We start from the raw sequence: 18,106 nt of genomic DNA, 5'->3' as shown, positions 1-18,106 counted from the left end.
CCGATCCCTGCTCTGAAGAGATGCCGAGTGCCGTCTCTCCTGACTCATACTGCCTTTTTTCTCGGGTTTTGAATTATTTGATCTTTTTTATTTTCCCGAATATGTATGCAATGCCTCGCACTTGAATTTTTGCAGATTTTTCTTGTTCAGACCAATTGTGGGATTATCTTCAACCAACTTTTGCATTATAGTAAATCCAACATGACCAAGACGTTCATGCCACAATGTAATTTGTCTATTTTCTGTTCTGCTGCATTTGCCTCTGCAATAACTAATCTTCTGAATGCCATAACATATAGGTTCCTTTTCCTCTTCGCAATTCCATAGATTTTCTCATTCTTGATCACTTTTATATCTGATTTACCAGATTCTATCTTATAACTACAATCCATGCATTGCGAAAACGAGAATAGGTTTATATATAGATCAGGCACATATAGGTTGATTAGACGACACGGTTTCTATTTATCGTCACCGAGCGTTTCAATCCTCACATCGCCTATTTCGATCACTAGCACACGAGGTTTGTCGCCCAATTTAATGTGAGACATTTTAGCTTTCTTCATGTTTTTAAACATTGAGTGATCATAAGCCATGTGATACGACGCTCCGCTGTCACACTTGTTCTGTGATGTTTGCTTCAGCTACATCTATGAAGAATATTACATCCTCTGTTTCGTCTTCTTATTTTTCTACAAGTTTAGTCTTTGTATTCTTACTATGAGTGTCTGATTTCTTCGCTTCAATTTCATCTTTTCCTTTTTAAACTTGCTGCACTCAAACTTTTTATGTCCTATCTTTTTGCAATAAAAACATTGACCTTCAAGCTTCCTATTATTATCTTTTTTGGTAGGTTTTTTGTGTGTTTTCTGTTTCTAGGTTGGGTAGTGTCTTATCTGCATTCGATTTGCTGTTCCAGCCCCAACAAAAAACTGATGTATTTTACCGATGACAGTCCTTCAATAATTATTGTTTACAGCATATTATCTGAAACACCTCTATTACCTGCGATTTCTAACTGTGCTGTTAAATTATGAGCCTCTGGTCACTAACCTTTTCATTTGAACCGAGTTTGAGATTATGGAGTTTTTCTTTGTAACATTGTTACCTGTGCAGCTGATTTCCTTTCGAATATATCGCAGATTTTCTTCCACATTTCTTTGGCAGTCTTACAGTGGAGAATATGCTTCGTGAAACGCTTGTCGATCGTTGATGCGGTATAATAGCGTACATCACTGTAGTTTTTACGTCATACTCTGAATGCTGCAGGCTCTGTTTCCTTCGGTTTTATTTCATTTCCATCGACGACATCCTTGATATCCCTTTCTTCAAATAATAGAGTCATACCGAACTTCCGAAACTCGAAGTTATCATCGTTGAGCTTGTCGATTGCAACGATGTCTCTATCCGCCATATCTCTTATGCATGTTGCACGTGCTCATCAATCTGTCTGATTTTCGCACAGTCGCTTTTATACTTCTCACGTCACTTAATACCTTCTACGCGCAGTGGAAGCGTGCTGGGCCCATATCCTATTGTAAGGGCGAAAAGTAAACCACACCGAATAATGCGGAAAAGAAAGAACTTAAAAAACTTCACAAGGTGAAAAAAATACGCCAAGTACATAAAAAATTCCAACTTGTACGCAACAAAAAGTTTAAAAAAATGTGCTTTGCATGTGTATCTGCGACCGATACGTACGTGAGTGGTCTGAAATGATCCCCATGGAAATGGAGAAGAATGAAACTTCACAATTTTAACATAACGATTATAATATCTCTGGATTGACTGCACCACTCTTATTCGAATTGGTCGTAATCGAAAGCTTGCACCCATATTATCTTATAAAAGTGTCGTTAGATGTTTGATAATGGCTTTAGTTCCTGAGATATTTTAATCAAAAGTTTGTTTGACATGAATTTGGCATGAAATTCCGGATAAGCTACTTGGTAGTACTCGACGTCTATGCAGTGGCTCTCATTGCTCGGGACCTTATGTTTTCTGTACTTGGCGTCGCGACGTTACCGCTTGATTTATTTGATATAGCGTAATATTTGTGACTATGCAAAAGGAAGTGTAAAGACGCGCATAAAAACAAAAAACGTTATTCAGACGATCACGCCGCTGTCTTTAATGCTACCTGAAGTGCGCTAGCAGATTCACTGCGCAGGAAGTTTATTTCAACTGTAAAACTTAGAATTGTTTTAAGCTTAGAACTATTAAATATAATTTATGCTATTTTTTGATATTACATCTTTTATAAAAAGCTTTTCACGTATATGTAATCCCTTTTTGCTCTTTTTAAAAACATACATTTTGATGGAAATACAATAACATCAATGCTTACTTGCTAATGATTTGAGGACTTATTTTTATTTTATTCGTATTTGACCGATCTGTTTATATCTTTTATATATAATTTTTATGTATCTTTTCTTTTTATGTTTCTTTTTATGTATCTTTTTAGTATAAATTTATTTTTGTTTTGATTTGCATATGTTATTTTTGTAAAATATAATATATATATAATTTTGCAAGTTTATATGAGTTATTACAGAATCATCAATCTCACTCACCTCTTTCTCAAGGAGTAGTCCAAATTTCTCCATAACATCTTTGCCGAGTAATATTGGGAGGAACTCATTGTAAGTGATATGTTGGATTTCCGCAATGACAATACGTCTAGCTTCTTGAAAGAGTATTTCGTCGTCCCAATGGGCATTCACGACAGCTAACGCTTTGGCAAGCCGATTGTGCTCTCGTGCGAGCAATGTATGCATGCAGGTAAGCACCAACTGTTCATTGACACGAATCTCACCTTAAAACAAAAATAGATATGACCGTGACGTGATAATAATCTGATCTGGAATCTTAGAAAAATGATTAGTTTCTGTGATCAAAAATAACGCTTGCAATCGAAGATAGCATTTATTTGAAGTTTAAATAATAATTCAAAAACTTCTTTAATTCGTCAGTAAGTATATAAACAACTCTTGTTTATTGATTGACCAAACTGGCAAACAATTAAATATTAATAAACAACACGACGTTTCGACCATAATTTTTAGGTCCTTATCAAGTGTAAAAGTACTGTTGCGACCCTTGCGAATAGCAGAGTCGAGGAAAAGTTGTGATTAAAAAGGTTTAAGCAAAACTCAGGCTTTATTAACAAGTCGCACGTATAACAAATCGTAGGTGCACTCGTACATCTGACTCGCTCTCGGGACGATTCGAGACAAGACTGCCCGACACTTTTATTCTATCCTCGCAGGATAGCGCGCAAAAAAAACGACAAACATCGAAGCCTCGCGAGACTCTTGTGAACACCAATCACGCAAATACACGCATGACATTCGATTCGATTAATCGCGAGAAATATCCTCACCAGGTACATCAGAAGTCACTTTCTGAAAGTAATGTATGAAAGTCTTAAAATCTACGAAAAACTTTTTTAAAAGGAGAAAATTAGAAATAGTATTACTTACTGACAGAAAGCGATCATCATTATAAAAATTTACACAGAAGCACAAAGCAAACAGTAAGAGTGGCAACGAAAAACAAAACAGTCTAGTGCTATGAGATGTTCAAAATAACTGCTGACAGGTTAAAGCGAACAGATGTTATTGTTGGATTACATTTATGTAATCACACTCGCTAATTAGAAAGTAGGTACGTTTTATTCACAATCCCGACTAGAAATGTTGTCAGGTTTACCTAATATGTTATAAGGACCTGACGTGGTTGGCGTAAGGTAATCCTGAATAAGGTATACTTAAGAATATCCTCATCAGGTTCAAATATGTATGACCTTTTTAGGGTTAAAATAATAAGGAACATATTAGGACCTTCTTACGTTATGCCTGATATTTCAAAGTACAAATTTTGTTGAGGTTTACATTATTAGTACCTACTAAGGATCTTATTCCTTCATCCTGATATTTTTTAAAATTTAGAGGTAAAGGTTTCCCACATCTGGTCCTACATCGGACCATACGTAGTTTATCATATTATAATGTACGTTATATACTTAATGTAGAAAGAATAGTAATTTCTACTTAATTTGCGAGTATTAATTATTTTTATATCATATACATTTCAATGTACTCGATTATGGAACAATAAGAGACAAAAATCAACACAAGTGTGTGTTTCCCGCCTCTGATTCACCAAGCGACCGATAGATGGCCAGGTCAGGCGTGACGTTCTCGCAAGAAACATTTGGTTAGCACCTTACAAATAACCATCTGGAAAATCGATCCGGTACTCTAATCTTCTCTTCTTTTGGACTCTTACTTAGAACATATACTAGTAGTATATGTTCTAAGGACTCTTACACTCACCAAAAATATTAAGTTTTAGTAATCCTTTAGACGACTTGGTGCTGTCTGGGTAGTAAGGATTTAATAATTCAACCCGATATAAACCTGATGAGGATATCCAGATAAGGACCTAACTATTGTGCTGCGTTACATGACTGATCAGGTCCTGATGAATTTACCTTATCAGAACCTGATAATAAAATAAGGTCAACCTGATCAGGACCACTGGATAAATTTCTAGTCGGGATGTATGATTAGTTTTGTAACGCTACGCCCCTGCCCCGCGTTACGAACAACGATGACGTCACATGACGATTACCTTGCCCCATCGACATATAGTATGGACTGCGCGACCCATACATGGAAGTCATGAAAAAGTGTCCCTCGATTTAAGTTAGGTTAGACGAAGACAGAACGAAATGACGGCCAATTGCTCTCTTTTTCTATTCTCTATTACACTACTGGTTAGAAAGAGACAACGCTTGGTCGTCACCAGTCGTTATCTCTTTCTTTCGGCCCGACATGTTTTCTCTGCCTGCGCATAGTCCATACTATACGTCGATGCTTTGCCCCCTCTGCCGCGACCGCACCGCGGCAGCCACCGACTGGAGAGTATAAAAGCGGACCGCGGCTGATCACCGGCACCTGTCCTGCCTGCTCCGCTTTCCAGACCAGACGTTCCAGCCTCTTCCTAGACCGTCTCCGAGTCGGGCACTCCCGACTATCCGCACACGAGTACGGGCGCTTCGTACTCAATCCGGGTGCTCTCAGGCCGGTATTCATAATCGGATCTTATATTTAATACCGTTTTAAGTTTATCTGCAGATGCTGTATGGATCATTCCATTGGCTATGGAGTATCTGAAGATATACTTAAGACAATCTTAAATATAAGATCCGACTATGAATACCAGCCTCAGAGTGCAAACTCTTCGCCGGGGTGTTCCTGGGCGAACACCGTTTTCGTTCTTCCGTCACGGGTCGGACGCTCCCGACTCCTTCCGCCGTACGGCCGACGAGCGCTCCCGTTGGCAAGCCAGGCGCTCCCGGTGTACGGGCCGCCTCGCTAGGGCGCTCCCTGGCAGGTTCCTGTTTCCTGCCACCACCAGACCTAACTTGTAAGTCCGATAGTTAGAAGACCGACCGTAGTTAGTAAGACCGACCGCAGTAGTAAGATCGGTCATAGTTGGCGAGATCCGAGCGTAGTAAGGTCTGACCGTAGAGCCGTCTCCGTCATTTAACGGACCGCAGAGATGCAATCGGAAATCCGAATGACACACGGCGACCACTATCACAGCGACATCCACATTCGTTCATCTGTAAATATCTCATCGATCACTAATAATGATATTTCATTTACCAAGAATCAGTGTCTTACGCATTTCTTCACTCTGATCCCGGCGAGCGACAAACTCCAAGGCAACGTCCCGTCCGGAAGAAAAGGCGTACTGTTACAGTTTTAGGGAACGGCCAATAGTAATGCGTTACTAAGTGATAGTCTTTTATGTTATGTGAATTCCGTTATTTCTTCAAATATAATGTCATACTCTATACTGGCAATGTCTGTTAGTCAGACAAATTATTACTAGACTGCACGCCAACAAATTCGTTGAACTTTTTTTTTATTATAATGCAGTAATTATTTTTCCTTTCGTCTGGAAATTAATTCACCAGCTACGCGCCAACATATTGTTAGACTTGAAACGTAGCAATTTCATAATTCATGAACTATTGAGATATAATCATTAACAAACATGATTAGTTGCAAAAACTATATCACCCCACGCCAGGGATCGAACCTGGGACCTCCCTCATTCCGTGCGGGCGTCTTAACCATCTCGACCACTTGGGGCATGTGTTAATACTCTTCCGCAACTAGCTTATAAACACCTCGCGGGCTTGTGTCACAATAACAAGAATTTTATTCGCCAGAAATTCATTCAAATATAATGTCATACCCTATACTGGCAATGTCTGTTAGTTGGACAAATTATTACTAGACTGCACGACAACAAATTCGTTGAACTTTTTTTTTATTATAATGCAGTAATTATTTTTCCCTTCGTCTGGAAATTAATTCACCAGCTACGCGCCAACATATTGTTAGACTTGAAATGTAGCGATTTCATAATTCACGAACGACTCCTCGAGCTATTAAGAGCTTTTTGTCAAATCACTTACAAGGGAACCTCGCAAACTCGAAAATTCTGATTTTGATGAAACTTTATGTACATGTAGGGGGGGGGGGTTAATAGATGAATTTAGAAATTTTCCGTTGCGGCCCAAAAACGGTTTTAAGGGATGAAACAGTTTAGAATTTGTTGGCGTGCAGTCTAGTAATAATTTGTCCGACTAACAGACATTGCCAGTATAGGGTATGACATTATATTTGAATGAATTTCTGGCGAATAAAATTCCGTTATTTCTTTTATGTTCTTCTTGCTGGCCGTTCTGTTAGCTTGCGTTGTCTGACGTAATGGTACAATGGTATACAGTTTTAGTTGCTATTATTGGTAAACCGTGTTATAAAAAACAAAGAATATATTGTGTCATTTAAAAAAACAATCGGCTGTTTTCATTTTGAATTGCCCACAGTTATATGTTTTTCAAAATAGCATGATATGTACACGGCAAATTATTTGTATCTTTTCGTAAGTTGATAGTGTTCTCATGTTGTTTTACATAGAATATTTCAGCTATTTCTCGCTTTTTATTATGATTTTCATGATGAATAATTTTTACATTGGACCAATCAAACTCATGGTTGTTGCAAAATCGATGCCTGCTAATTACAGAATGATTGTCTACGTGTTTCTTAATGTCAGAAATATGTTCTTTGATACGCGTTTCTAAATGTCTCTTAGTCTGTCCAATATGATTACTATCCAATATACTGATGTGGTGTTCTTATGCAATCTTATTTGTGGTCGCATTGATTATCCGGAGCTGCTGGAATGCGTTAATTTGCATGTTCCTGAAAAGTCCCTAAGACACAATAATCTGTTCTTTGTAAAATACCATAGTACCTCTTATGATCTGCATAAGCCGCTGAATCGTATGTGTAGAATGGCGGATAAATTTTCTCTCCAATTAGATCTTTTCATTTTGACCCCTCGAGCTATTAAGAGCTTTTTGTCAAATCACTTACAAGGGAACCTCGCGAACTCGAAAATTCTGATTTTGATGAAACTTTATGTACATATAGGGGGGGGGGGTTAATAGATGAATTTAGAAATTTTCCGTTGCGGCCCAAAAACGGTTTTAAGGGGTGAAACCACCCTTCATATGTAAGGCGGCTTTTTGCTTTTCTCGATATATCTCGACAAAATTCGACATATCGAAAAATGATTTATACAAAACTTTCATAGTACAAACGCCTCTATTTAACCACATTACTAAAATTTTTCAAAAATTTTTTAAAATTATTATTTTTAAACAATTTTAGTATGCATGCTATCGCATCCCATTTCTAGCATCACTGTAATAATGATTATTTGATATAAATGGACGGAGCTTTGTTGTCTCCTTTTTTTTGGTTCGAAGATCAAAGATTATTTATAGGTTTTTGTTCGCACCATAAACAAATGCTAACGCTGCTCGTCGTGAATACGCCGTCATATTGTAGCATTTCGATCAAAACCCATTAAGAAGTATCCGAACTTCAGAAGTCAATATCTCTTGAACGAAGCGTTTGCGAGCATACTTCCAGAGGAAAATTTTGTTTTGTTTTGATATTCTGAATCTATATTTTCAGTTTGGCCATTTAATCCGAGCACTCTGTATATTCAATATTATTCAATAGATGTGGAATATTTTTGCCTATTTGTATCCGTAGAAAATTTAAGTTACCAGCTTCGAAGCAATACATTGATCGATTTGGCCGAGTACATCCTTCGTCAGGTATATCCAACTTCAGTGGCAGTAGATCTTTAAGGCCGTACTCTGCAAAGACTGGATTCATGCGCAATAATCCACCATAGCCCGTTCGAAGTTTTCTGAAAAGCAAGATATATACATCTCTTCGAAATCCATAATATATGAGCAATTCATTTTAATTGATCTTTTTTTCAATATTGTTTTAATATTTTTATTTCTTTCGTTCTTAACTACAACTTACACAATTTCTGAAATAATTTAGAAAGAATTATATAAAAATAAATTCGGGAAGGGATGGGATTCCAAAGAAAGTTTGGAAGTATGGAGGAAAAGAAGTACAGAAATGGTTATGGAGGATATGTACGAAGATATGGAGAGGAGAAGGATGGCCGAAAGAATAGAGAGAGGGGGATATAGTACCAATAGTAAAAAAGGAAATGGGGATAGGATGGAAGATTACAGAAGGATAACATTGACACAGACAGCGTATAGGGTTTATGCAGCGATATTGGCAGAAAGATTGAAGGAGGAAATGGAGGCGAAAAGGATGCTACCATCGAGTCAAACGGGATTCAAGAGGGGAATGGGAACGATAGATAACATTTACGTACTGAATTATCTAATTAATAGGCAGATAAGTAAGAAGAAAGCGCGGATAGTGATTATGTTTTTAGATTTAAAAGCAGCGTTTGACTCGGTGGATAGAGGGATTCTGATAGAAACAAAGAGGGGTAAGAGAGGGTTTAATGAGGAGATGTGAGAAAGTGTTGAGGGAGACGGTGAGTAAGATGAGGGTAGGAGAGGAGGACGGGGAAAGATTTTGAACGGTAAAAGGAGTTAGATAGGGGTGTCCGTTAAGTCCAGATATGTTCTTATTGTTGTTAGCGGATGTAGATGAGAAGTTGAGAAAAGGAGGATGGGGAGGGGTTAAATTAGGTGGGGGGAAAGTGTATACTTTATCATATGCAGATGACATGGCGATATTAGCAGAGGATGAGGAGGGAATGAAGAGGATGATAGGAAAGATGGAAAGATATTTAGATAAGAAACGAATGAAAGTAAACACGGAAAAGACGAAAGTGATGAGATGTAGGAAGGGAGGAGGGAGGTCGAGTAAGGTAAGATGGAGATGGAAAAGAAAGAAATTGGAGGAGGTAAGGGAATATAAATATTTGGGATATATGATAAGAGGAAATGGAAGACAGGATGCTCAAATTAGGGAAAGAGTGAAGAAGGGAGCAATGATTTTAGGGATAGTATGGGGGATGGGAAAAAGGATGTTTAAAGGAGATTGGGGGAAAAGAATTTGGCTATTTGATAGGTTGGTATGGTCGGTAATTAGTTATAGAGCGGAAGTGTGGGGGTGGAAAGAGAGGGAGGAAGTGGAGAGATTGCAAGAAAGATATTTGAAGTGAAGAAAGATATTGGGAGTAGATAGATATACACCGGGGTATTTGGTAAGGGAGAAGTTGCAGAGAGACTTATTAAAGGGGAGGGCAGGTATGAGGGCGTGGAAGTATGAAAAGAAGTTGGAGGAAGGAGGGAATTGGCAAGAGAGTGTTGGAAGGAGATGAAGAGGAGAGCAAGAGAGGGGAGAGCGTTAATAGGATGGGAAACAGAAAGGAAAGAAAGTTTGAAAGAGAAGGGGTGGAAAATAGAGGAGGTGGAAGAACTAAGGGAGAGGGGGCAATTAAGGGAGGAAGATATATATGAGAGAGAAAGAGAGTTACAGAGGGAAGAGAGATGGGAAAAAATAAGGATTTCTAGATATAATAAGTGATATGGGTGGGTAAAAGAGGAAGGGATACTCGGGTATCTAAAGAAGGGATGGGGAGAAAGTAGGTGGCAGAGAGTGGCAAAATTTAGGTTGGGTAGTGGGATGCGCGGGGGGAGATATTGGGAGGAAGAGAGGATGAGAGAGTGCAGGATATGCGGAGGGGGAGAGGAGACATGGGAACATATTTGAGAGGAATGTACAGATTGGGGAGAGAGGGGCTCGTGGCAGGAAAGGGTTCTAGAGGTATTAGGAGAGGAGGGAGAGGGAGAGAAGTGGATGAGGGAGTTGGAGGGATTGAGGGAGGGGAGGGTGAATGAATGGTGGAATGAGGAAGAAGGAATGGATGAAAAGTGAATGAATGGATACAATTTTATAAACGGAAGCGGAAGTCCCTAGAGTAGGGCAATTTAGAATAGATAGAAGGCGCGCGCGCGCGCGTGGTGTATGTAGGTGTTAGAATAGATTGAAGAGTAGTTAGGTTAGGGTAAGAAGTGAAAATAAAAATGTATGTGATAATTGTAATTGTAAGATGTAGGTATATGTTTGATGATGTGCAATATAAATTTGTAACTCTGAGAGAAATCAATAAACTATATTATTAGTATATAAAAATAAATTCATAAAACCTAAAAATTAGACTTTGAATCTGATCTGAATTAGAATAAGGCAATTGCTCTAACCATAACCCGATTACTTGTATGAGGATTAAGATGAATAGCTGCCAAGATAACAAGCACACGCACATCATTTTCATTATACTCATGAGGTTCTTTTTAGCGCCTCAAATAGCCTTGGCGAGCTCTTCATTCAAGATTCCGGATTACGGAATAATTCGGGTATTCTCTTTCAGAATAACGATTTCGGTAAACTCGCGAAGCTTCATGATAATTCATTGATATTCTCCGAAAACAAGGAGAATATAAACAATCTCCGAGGGATTATAATCAGCTATGAATGTTGTCAGTGGACATAAGCCCTTAAGCAATGAAAAAGATTCTCGTAATTAATTGATCCCCGAGTAGTAACAAATAAATTTCCTTGTGAATTTCGATAAATATTAGATCGTATTATTTCAAGGATAGACGACCGATGACTCGAGATGAATCGGTACCGAAATTTGTACCTCATACTCGGAGTACAAGATACTCGAGGTACAAGTACTCGGAAGACATGTACTCTGTACTTTTGTAATATTTCGATATCGAAATAAGACGGTTGAATTCATAAAATACGCACACTGTATAAGGGTGGAAACGTTTTACTTAAATTGTAAACTTTGGAACACTGAAGCTCAGTGAAAAATGATCCAATTTCAAAAAACAAAAAACCGTTGTATTGTCTCATTGTCAGCTACAACTTTTATTTTGAGAAGAAAATCGACTTCCATTTAAAAAATGGCTTCCATAATGAAATCTCTGTAGTGGCGCCATCTACAATTAAATTGATAATATCATCATCTTTCACCCTTGATGCTATAAAACTTTTGTCTGAAACATTTCTTTGAAAAACTTCTCCTTTTCGAGATATTCACGTGGATTGATTAAAATGGTCCACCCTGTATTAGGGCAACTCGAAATACGCCAAAGTGAGTGTGACGTTTAGCCCTAGTGCGGAAAAGTTGCGTCTTGTGGTCAATAAGAACTGTGCAAAACTCGAAACCTGTCGATATCTTCTGTTCCGGCAAGAGCCTTGAAATTTCGAAAATTTAGTGAAAAAGATTAAAATAATCTAAAAGTATAAAACATTTATTTCTTTGCTTAAGGGGTTACATACCTCCAGAATTTTTAAACAATCGATTTTTTTTATTACTGATTTTCATTCTTTATACTTTTAAAAATATAATAAAAAAAGAATTAGTGAAAAATTCCAATCCGTAACTAAGATATAACAATAAATATGACCGCGCGTCAGGAGGCGAGCCGCGACGCGCAGCTGCTGCGTGCGGCGCAGGCTACCGCAAAGAAGCTCGAACAGCCCACAGATTACAGAAAACTGTACAAAGTATAAAAATTATCGAGAAGGAAGGCACGCAATATGAAATTGGAATGGGAGATTAAGCTCACTACAAAAATTAATATTTACACGATTTTTACTTCTCAAACTTTAAACGCGTTTTTCTCGAAACCAGTTTTTTTGACACGGTCGGCACGATAACTCGAAGAGTTTTCAATATTTTAAAAAATTTTTTGTTCTCAAATCTTCGTAATCGTTTTGTCTATAGTCTATCGAGCCATTTTTTTGCAATTTTGTTTAATACAATTTTTATAAACAATTAAAGACCGAAATTTTTCATGAAAACATGAAGTTTAACTTTGACATGGCATAAATTGTTTATTTTTTTGAAATTAAAAAATCTGGCTCGATAGACTATAACTACAACATTACTTTACAAGAAATTTCTTGCATTTGTCAGATCCATCAATGTTACAAGAAGATATCATGCCGACTCTGAGGGGATATTTTTTTAGCAGCGGTCCAATTAATGCCACAAAACTTCATTTTATTAATATTCAAAAATTTATTATTAATTATTTTTTTACACTTAAAGGACTAGTAAATCATATGCAATTCATATTTTACTTTATTATTTCAGATATACCCCCTAAAAAAATTCCCCAAACATATCAATTTTTCGCCGCTATGGAGGTATGTAACCCCTTAAGTGCTCTTATATTAAGGCTTTCATGCGTCTGCATACAGCTAGAATTACTGTCTCAATCACTAGCATGTGAGGCACGCTGTAGAATGGTTTATTGGAATAATTATATTCATGAAAAGCAGTTTAATCAAAGTGTACATGAATTTCATGTGTTTGTGTGTCCGAGTTGTGTTGCAGCCCTTCGCCCATTATTACGCGGACTTATGCCCCTGTTTGAGCATAAGTCTGCTTATTAAATCAACTTTATTCCTGATTATGACAATCCTCTGATTTCGTCTTTTACGTCCACAAGATAGGATTGGTTGGGATGGGCTTGAAAGAAACTATCTGTGCAGCCTTTATGTGGTGAGTTCTGAGTCATCTTATACTAAAGAGGTGGGCGAAGAGCCCAAACCGGATCGAAGTTTTCTTTTCACCTTCTGCCTCTTCCTTTCATTCATCTATGGTGATTAGTGTAAACAATGCAGGAAACATGTATACAATTTTTTTAGTGGAATAACTAACAAGCAAGATAAACATCAAAAATTAGATAAGGCTATAATTAGTATAAATGAAGAGTATTTTTAAAATGCTCTACCGTCGATAGCCAAAAGAATACTTTTTTGTACATTTGAAACTGGTTATCTCAAAACCTATGGAACGTACTACAATCATTTTTATCTCATGTCAAAGTTAATTTAAATCTCTACAACTTTCATTTCGATATTTTTTGTTAAAAAATGCATACTTTCCTTGATATTTATAAAAATGTATAAAATAACCATAATTTCAGAGGTTTTTGGGCGCTAACTTTTTAAAGAAGCATTTTTCAACCCATGTTTATAGGAAACTTTTTGTTCAGAATTAAATTTCTTATAAGCTCTTAACGTCTGGCCGGAATGTTCGGGCCCACCCTGTATATAATATATAAATAGAAAAACAAATCAAAACTTTTTGGATATTTTTAAAACTATTTTTAACATTAAGGAAGCTCTTACGCATGTCGTTATACAAGAACATAAAGGTAATTATTTATTTTTATGCTATAATTTGAATATGCATCATTGTAATTTACCTGGCAAAGGTTTCCGTAATACCATAAACCGTGTTACCATCCAGTACACCTGTAAGAAGATTGAAAGGCACTCGAGAACCAAGACGGCAAGACGGTCGTACAGCAGGAAAAGCGCGAACGAAATCCATGCAGCGCACGTTAAATAGCCTGTAGAAATAATCGTCCTCTGGTATGAGAATTTCGTTACAGTAAGGATTCTTCAGATGTGACGGCTGAGAGCAACACTCTTCTGGATCGTTGCGGTTTAAGGGATCTACAAACACGATTATCAGAATGATAGTAGAAGGCGATAGAATTTCTCCAATATGGTGGATATGGTGATATGGCAGATATGCGAAATATTTATCATTGGATTGAACGAAATGGATTAGAAAGATCGAGTATTTTTCTCAATTTCTCGCAATTTTGATTATATCAAAAGGAAAATTAATTTTCGATTAATTATTCATTCTAGATAAGATTATACTAAGATCAGAAAAACATACGCGTGTGATCGCCCGAGAACAAGTAATGGAATTCTATTTTAAATTGTTTTCTTTCTTGAATACAGTTAGATAATTGGCGTAACAGCGATTTCTTATCACGATTGCCAAATTTGCAGTTTACCGATTCTGATTTGCAACATATTGGCGGAAAATCAGTCGAAATGAAGAACAATGTTTACAGATATCACACAGATGAACACGTAATGTACATATAGTTTATTTATCCAGTGAATGATCGCGCGTGTTCACTTATTTAACCTCCCTTCAATATACAGGGTGTCTCGCGTAAAGTGTCCAATCACTCTCCTACAAATAGATCTCGTTAAGCTAAACTAAAAAGTCTTATCATAATATCATATCATTTTGCAATTAACCACGAAAAATTTTGAGATATTAATAAAAGAAGATTAGCGAATCAGTATGCGCGATGCGGTGAGACGAGTCTTGTATGCGCGACTTTTGATGTGCGATGTTAACACATCCCCTCTACACTGTAAGCATGTTGTTTCATTCGCAATCAGACTTTGTCTTATTATTACCTATCAATATCGTCGCGAGCATCTGTTGCTATGCATCTCTAGCAACGTGCCTAAAAGACTCGTCTCACCGCATCGCGCGTACTGATTCGCTAACCTTCTTTTATTAATATTTCAAAATATTACGTGGTTAATTGCAAAATTATATGATATTATGATAAGACTTTAATTTAGCTTAACGAGATCTACCTGTAGAAGAGTGATTGGATACTTTACACGAGATGCGCTGTATATGATAAATACTCGACATGAAAGAGGACCTACGAATAAGCGAGCGACTTATAATATGCACGCCAGAGCATGTATCAGCATATCGATACAGTTCCTTCAATGCAATTTAAGCAATCCGTTCAACATTTGAGACTCAGTTTCTAATTTCTAGTTTACTTGCATGATTAAGTATTTGAATGCCATATAGTGTATTTACTATTCACATTCCATATCAAACCTTCCATCGAATCAATATATCATTGATTGCAACTTTTAAAGAGATTTTTAACCGAAACTTTATTATCATAATCACAAAAACATAATTACAAAAATGCATAAGAAAGCTGGGAAATTTGCTTTTCGACATGAAACAACAAAAACACAATTGCCGCTTATCACTTTTATGTAGTCTGCGAATTATCTGTTACAAACAATTAAAACTTTGGGTTTTAATCATTATAACGATGTATATACTATTGTTGCGTGAACTGATATCAGCGATGGGGCACCGGGATCGGGAAGAAAAACCACTGTGCATGGAGCTGCAGGAACGGAGATTTATTGTAGTAAAATAAGTGGAACCGTCCAAAGATTATAAACGGCTGGAACTCGGATCGGTGATAGGTGCCTGTAACAGATCAAACTGAGGAAGGTGAAAGCTACATGGAGGCACACGATTGGTCGCGAGGACCGGAGAGCTGTAAAGGCTACGCCAGGAAGGTGCACAGGAGTACAACAAGGGCAGAAGCAGGCTTTGTCCAAGATGCCAGGAAGGCACACAAGAGCATAACAAGGGCAGGAACAGGCTTCGTTCAAGATCCGAGAGGTCCGAGAAACTGGGCGATGGCGTCAACTATTTCAACATCGGCGTCTAGGGCAGGAATCGGTGAGCATAGGAAGAGGAGCGAAGAAGAAAAAAAGGTACCGGATCGGTTTTTTGTAAAGTGGTAACGCAAATGTTTCTCGCGAGAACGTCACGCTTGGCCTGGCCATCTATCGGTCGCTTGGTGAATCAGTGGCGGCGCGCTGAAACGCGCTGCCACGCCGTCCGTTCGCAGAGTACCGCCAGTCTTCATATCATTTTCGCGTTAATTGATAATTCATAGAGGATCGTTACTAAACAACTATCAAAGATATGGAAATATTTTTCTTCTTGCTTTCTCTATAAAATTCATTATACAGGGTGTCTGAATGACCTCGTGCCACCCGTTAATGACGTGTAGTTTGGAGCTGAATAGAAAAGTCCTATATCATTTTGCGATTTTCGCAATAATAACCGAGTTATTAAACAATTAAAGTAACCGAATGAGAGCGCGGCTCGTGCAGCGAGCCATCGGTAGGAAAGTCGCGCGCTCGTGGTTGATTACGGCGCAGTGAGGCAGCGGTGCCAGAAAGCGTGCTTTGTAGCATGCGGTGGGGATGGAGTGGGAATGGTCTCACGAATCGTCGCATGCTTTCTGTCATCACTGAATGGAGAAGGTGTGGCGCGCCTCAGTGATGCAGTAAATTCATTAAACTTCTTTTGTTAATAACTTTTTAACAAACAACGAGCGACGGCTAAAACCTTTTAAACGTCACTCAGAATGGTGAGTTTGACAACATATGTCAAGTTCATTGGAGAGGGCTCCCCTAAACAGGAGTTTTACCATAATTTTTTTCTGGCAATTCAAAGGAGATGTCCTTCTTCCATTTGAACGCATAATCGTGCACGTTCTAATACATTTTGTCCGGATTTTCGAATCATGTCTTCTGTAATCATTGCGAATTCTTCGATGATGCAACTCTTATGCAACGATTATACGTACAAATGGAAGGAAGACATTTGGAGTATCCCCCTTTGAATGGACAGAAAAAAAGTATTGTTTCTACATGTTTACATTTATAAAAAGGTAAAGATAAATGTGATATTAATAAAAAAAAGATTTTGAAAAATTAAAAACAAAATAAAATTATAAATCGTTGCAAAAAATGGATAACTTAATCTTATTTTCGTCTCAGAACATGTCACAAGAGAAAACATAATAATAACAAATTAATTTTTATCTTTCTGATTGAAACGAAAATGTATTTCATTTTTCACGTGTGAGAACATTATGTTTTATCAAATGTAATAATTAATTATTTTAAGTTTTATTTTAAAAAATTAAACGTTTTCGCTATACGTAATAAATGACAAAATCAGCTGTGCAGTAAAACTCCATATCATTTGACTTGAATATCAATAAGAGATGACAGATCGGTACACGTGTAGTCACGGGCCTGAGCACGCGAGTTTTACGCAATATTATTGGAAAACTTTGATCCCTTCTAATTCAAAACCTATTGTAGCCACGACATTTTCGCATTTGAATTTTTCGCTCCATTTTACCTCTAGAATACGCTATTAAAATATTGGACGGAGGTTTTGAGACACTCTGTATACTACAGAAAATATTATAAAGTTATATATTCCTAATTATTTTATAATATAAGCATATTCTCAGTAGTCAATAAGTGATTTATATGACTGTAGAATTTTTATCGTTAATCAGAACAGAGACATTGCGCATTAAAGTTACCAATTATGGCCAAAGAATTCTTCACAGAAGAATATTGCGTCAAAAATGGAAAATGAAGTACCTAGAGGTGTGGCAGTCAGAGTATAATCATGATCTATGAATTGTCCCCACGCAATCACCATTACTGTACCGGCGTGATCGTGGTAACCCTCATCGGGATGCATAGTGCGTGATACAACTCGAGATAGTGGTAGGTTATGACCCGTTACAGATATCCTTGGCGCTGTTAGGCTATCCGCGAATCGAGGGCTTATCAACCTACAAAGAGCAAAGAACAACAATTTGGATGCATTTCGTATGTAAGAAAAAGTATGCGAGAATTGGAAATAATTATTATTACCTTGTAAAGGGTGATAAAGTGGCACCCCAAGTCGGATTCTGTAAATTAGTGCAAAGGCCGTCGTATCGTCTGTATTTCCCTGGTCTACATTCGACATTACTAAGAAAGGCAGGACAGACCTCGCGAATCAACGTTTTCGAGGTGTCGATCAACGGCAAGCTCTTTTCGATCTCTTCATAAGTCAATCCGTATCTAAGTACCAACGATTATTAAGATATTATAAAATCCGAAAGAAATAAAAATGCGAAAAAAATTTCAATAGGTTTTTTTTATAGAAAAGGTTATATTTGGAT

At 37.4% G+C, this 18,106-nt stretch overlaps 1 protein-coding gene and 1 non-coding gene across 2 annotated transcripts in view; both read right to left on the bottom strand.

Annotated features, from left to right (window-relative positions):
- The window catches only part of LOC105280833 (chorion peroxidase), a 62,582-nt gene that overhangs the window by 43,756 nt on the left and 720 nt on the right, over positions 1 to 18,106 (bottom strand). The window contains exons 3-7 of the mRNA XM_011341652.2: positions 17,814 to 18,005; positions 17,535 to 17,731; positions 13,685 to 13,937; positions 8,168 to 8,313; positions 2,577 to 2,818 (exon numbers count right to left, since the gene is read on the bottom strand). Coding sequence (XP_011339954.1) covers positions 2,577 to 2,818; positions 8,168 to 8,313; positions 13,685 to 13,937; positions 17,535 to 17,731; positions 17,814 to 18,005 — 1,030 coding nt within the window. The remainder of the gene's footprint in view (positions 1 to 2,576; positions 2,819 to 8,167; positions 8,314 to 13,684; positions 13,938 to 17,534; positions 17,732 to 17,813; positions 18,006 to 18,106) is intronic.
- Trnas-gga lies at positions 6,097 to 6,170 on the bottom strand. Its single transcript has one exon. It is a non-coding gene; the product is annotated as a tRNA-Ser (tRNA).

This window comes from Ooceraea biroi, chromosome 8, assembly GCF_003672135.1.
Source record: "Ooceraea biroi isolate clonal line C1 chromosome 8, Obir_v5.4, whole genome shotgun sequence".
NCBI lineage: Eukaryota > Metazoa > Arthropoda > Insecta > Hymenoptera > Formicidae > Ooceraea > Ooceraea biroi.
The sequence above is the reverse complement of the archived record's forward strand: the minus strand, read 5'-3'. Positions and strand labels throughout refer to the sequence as shown.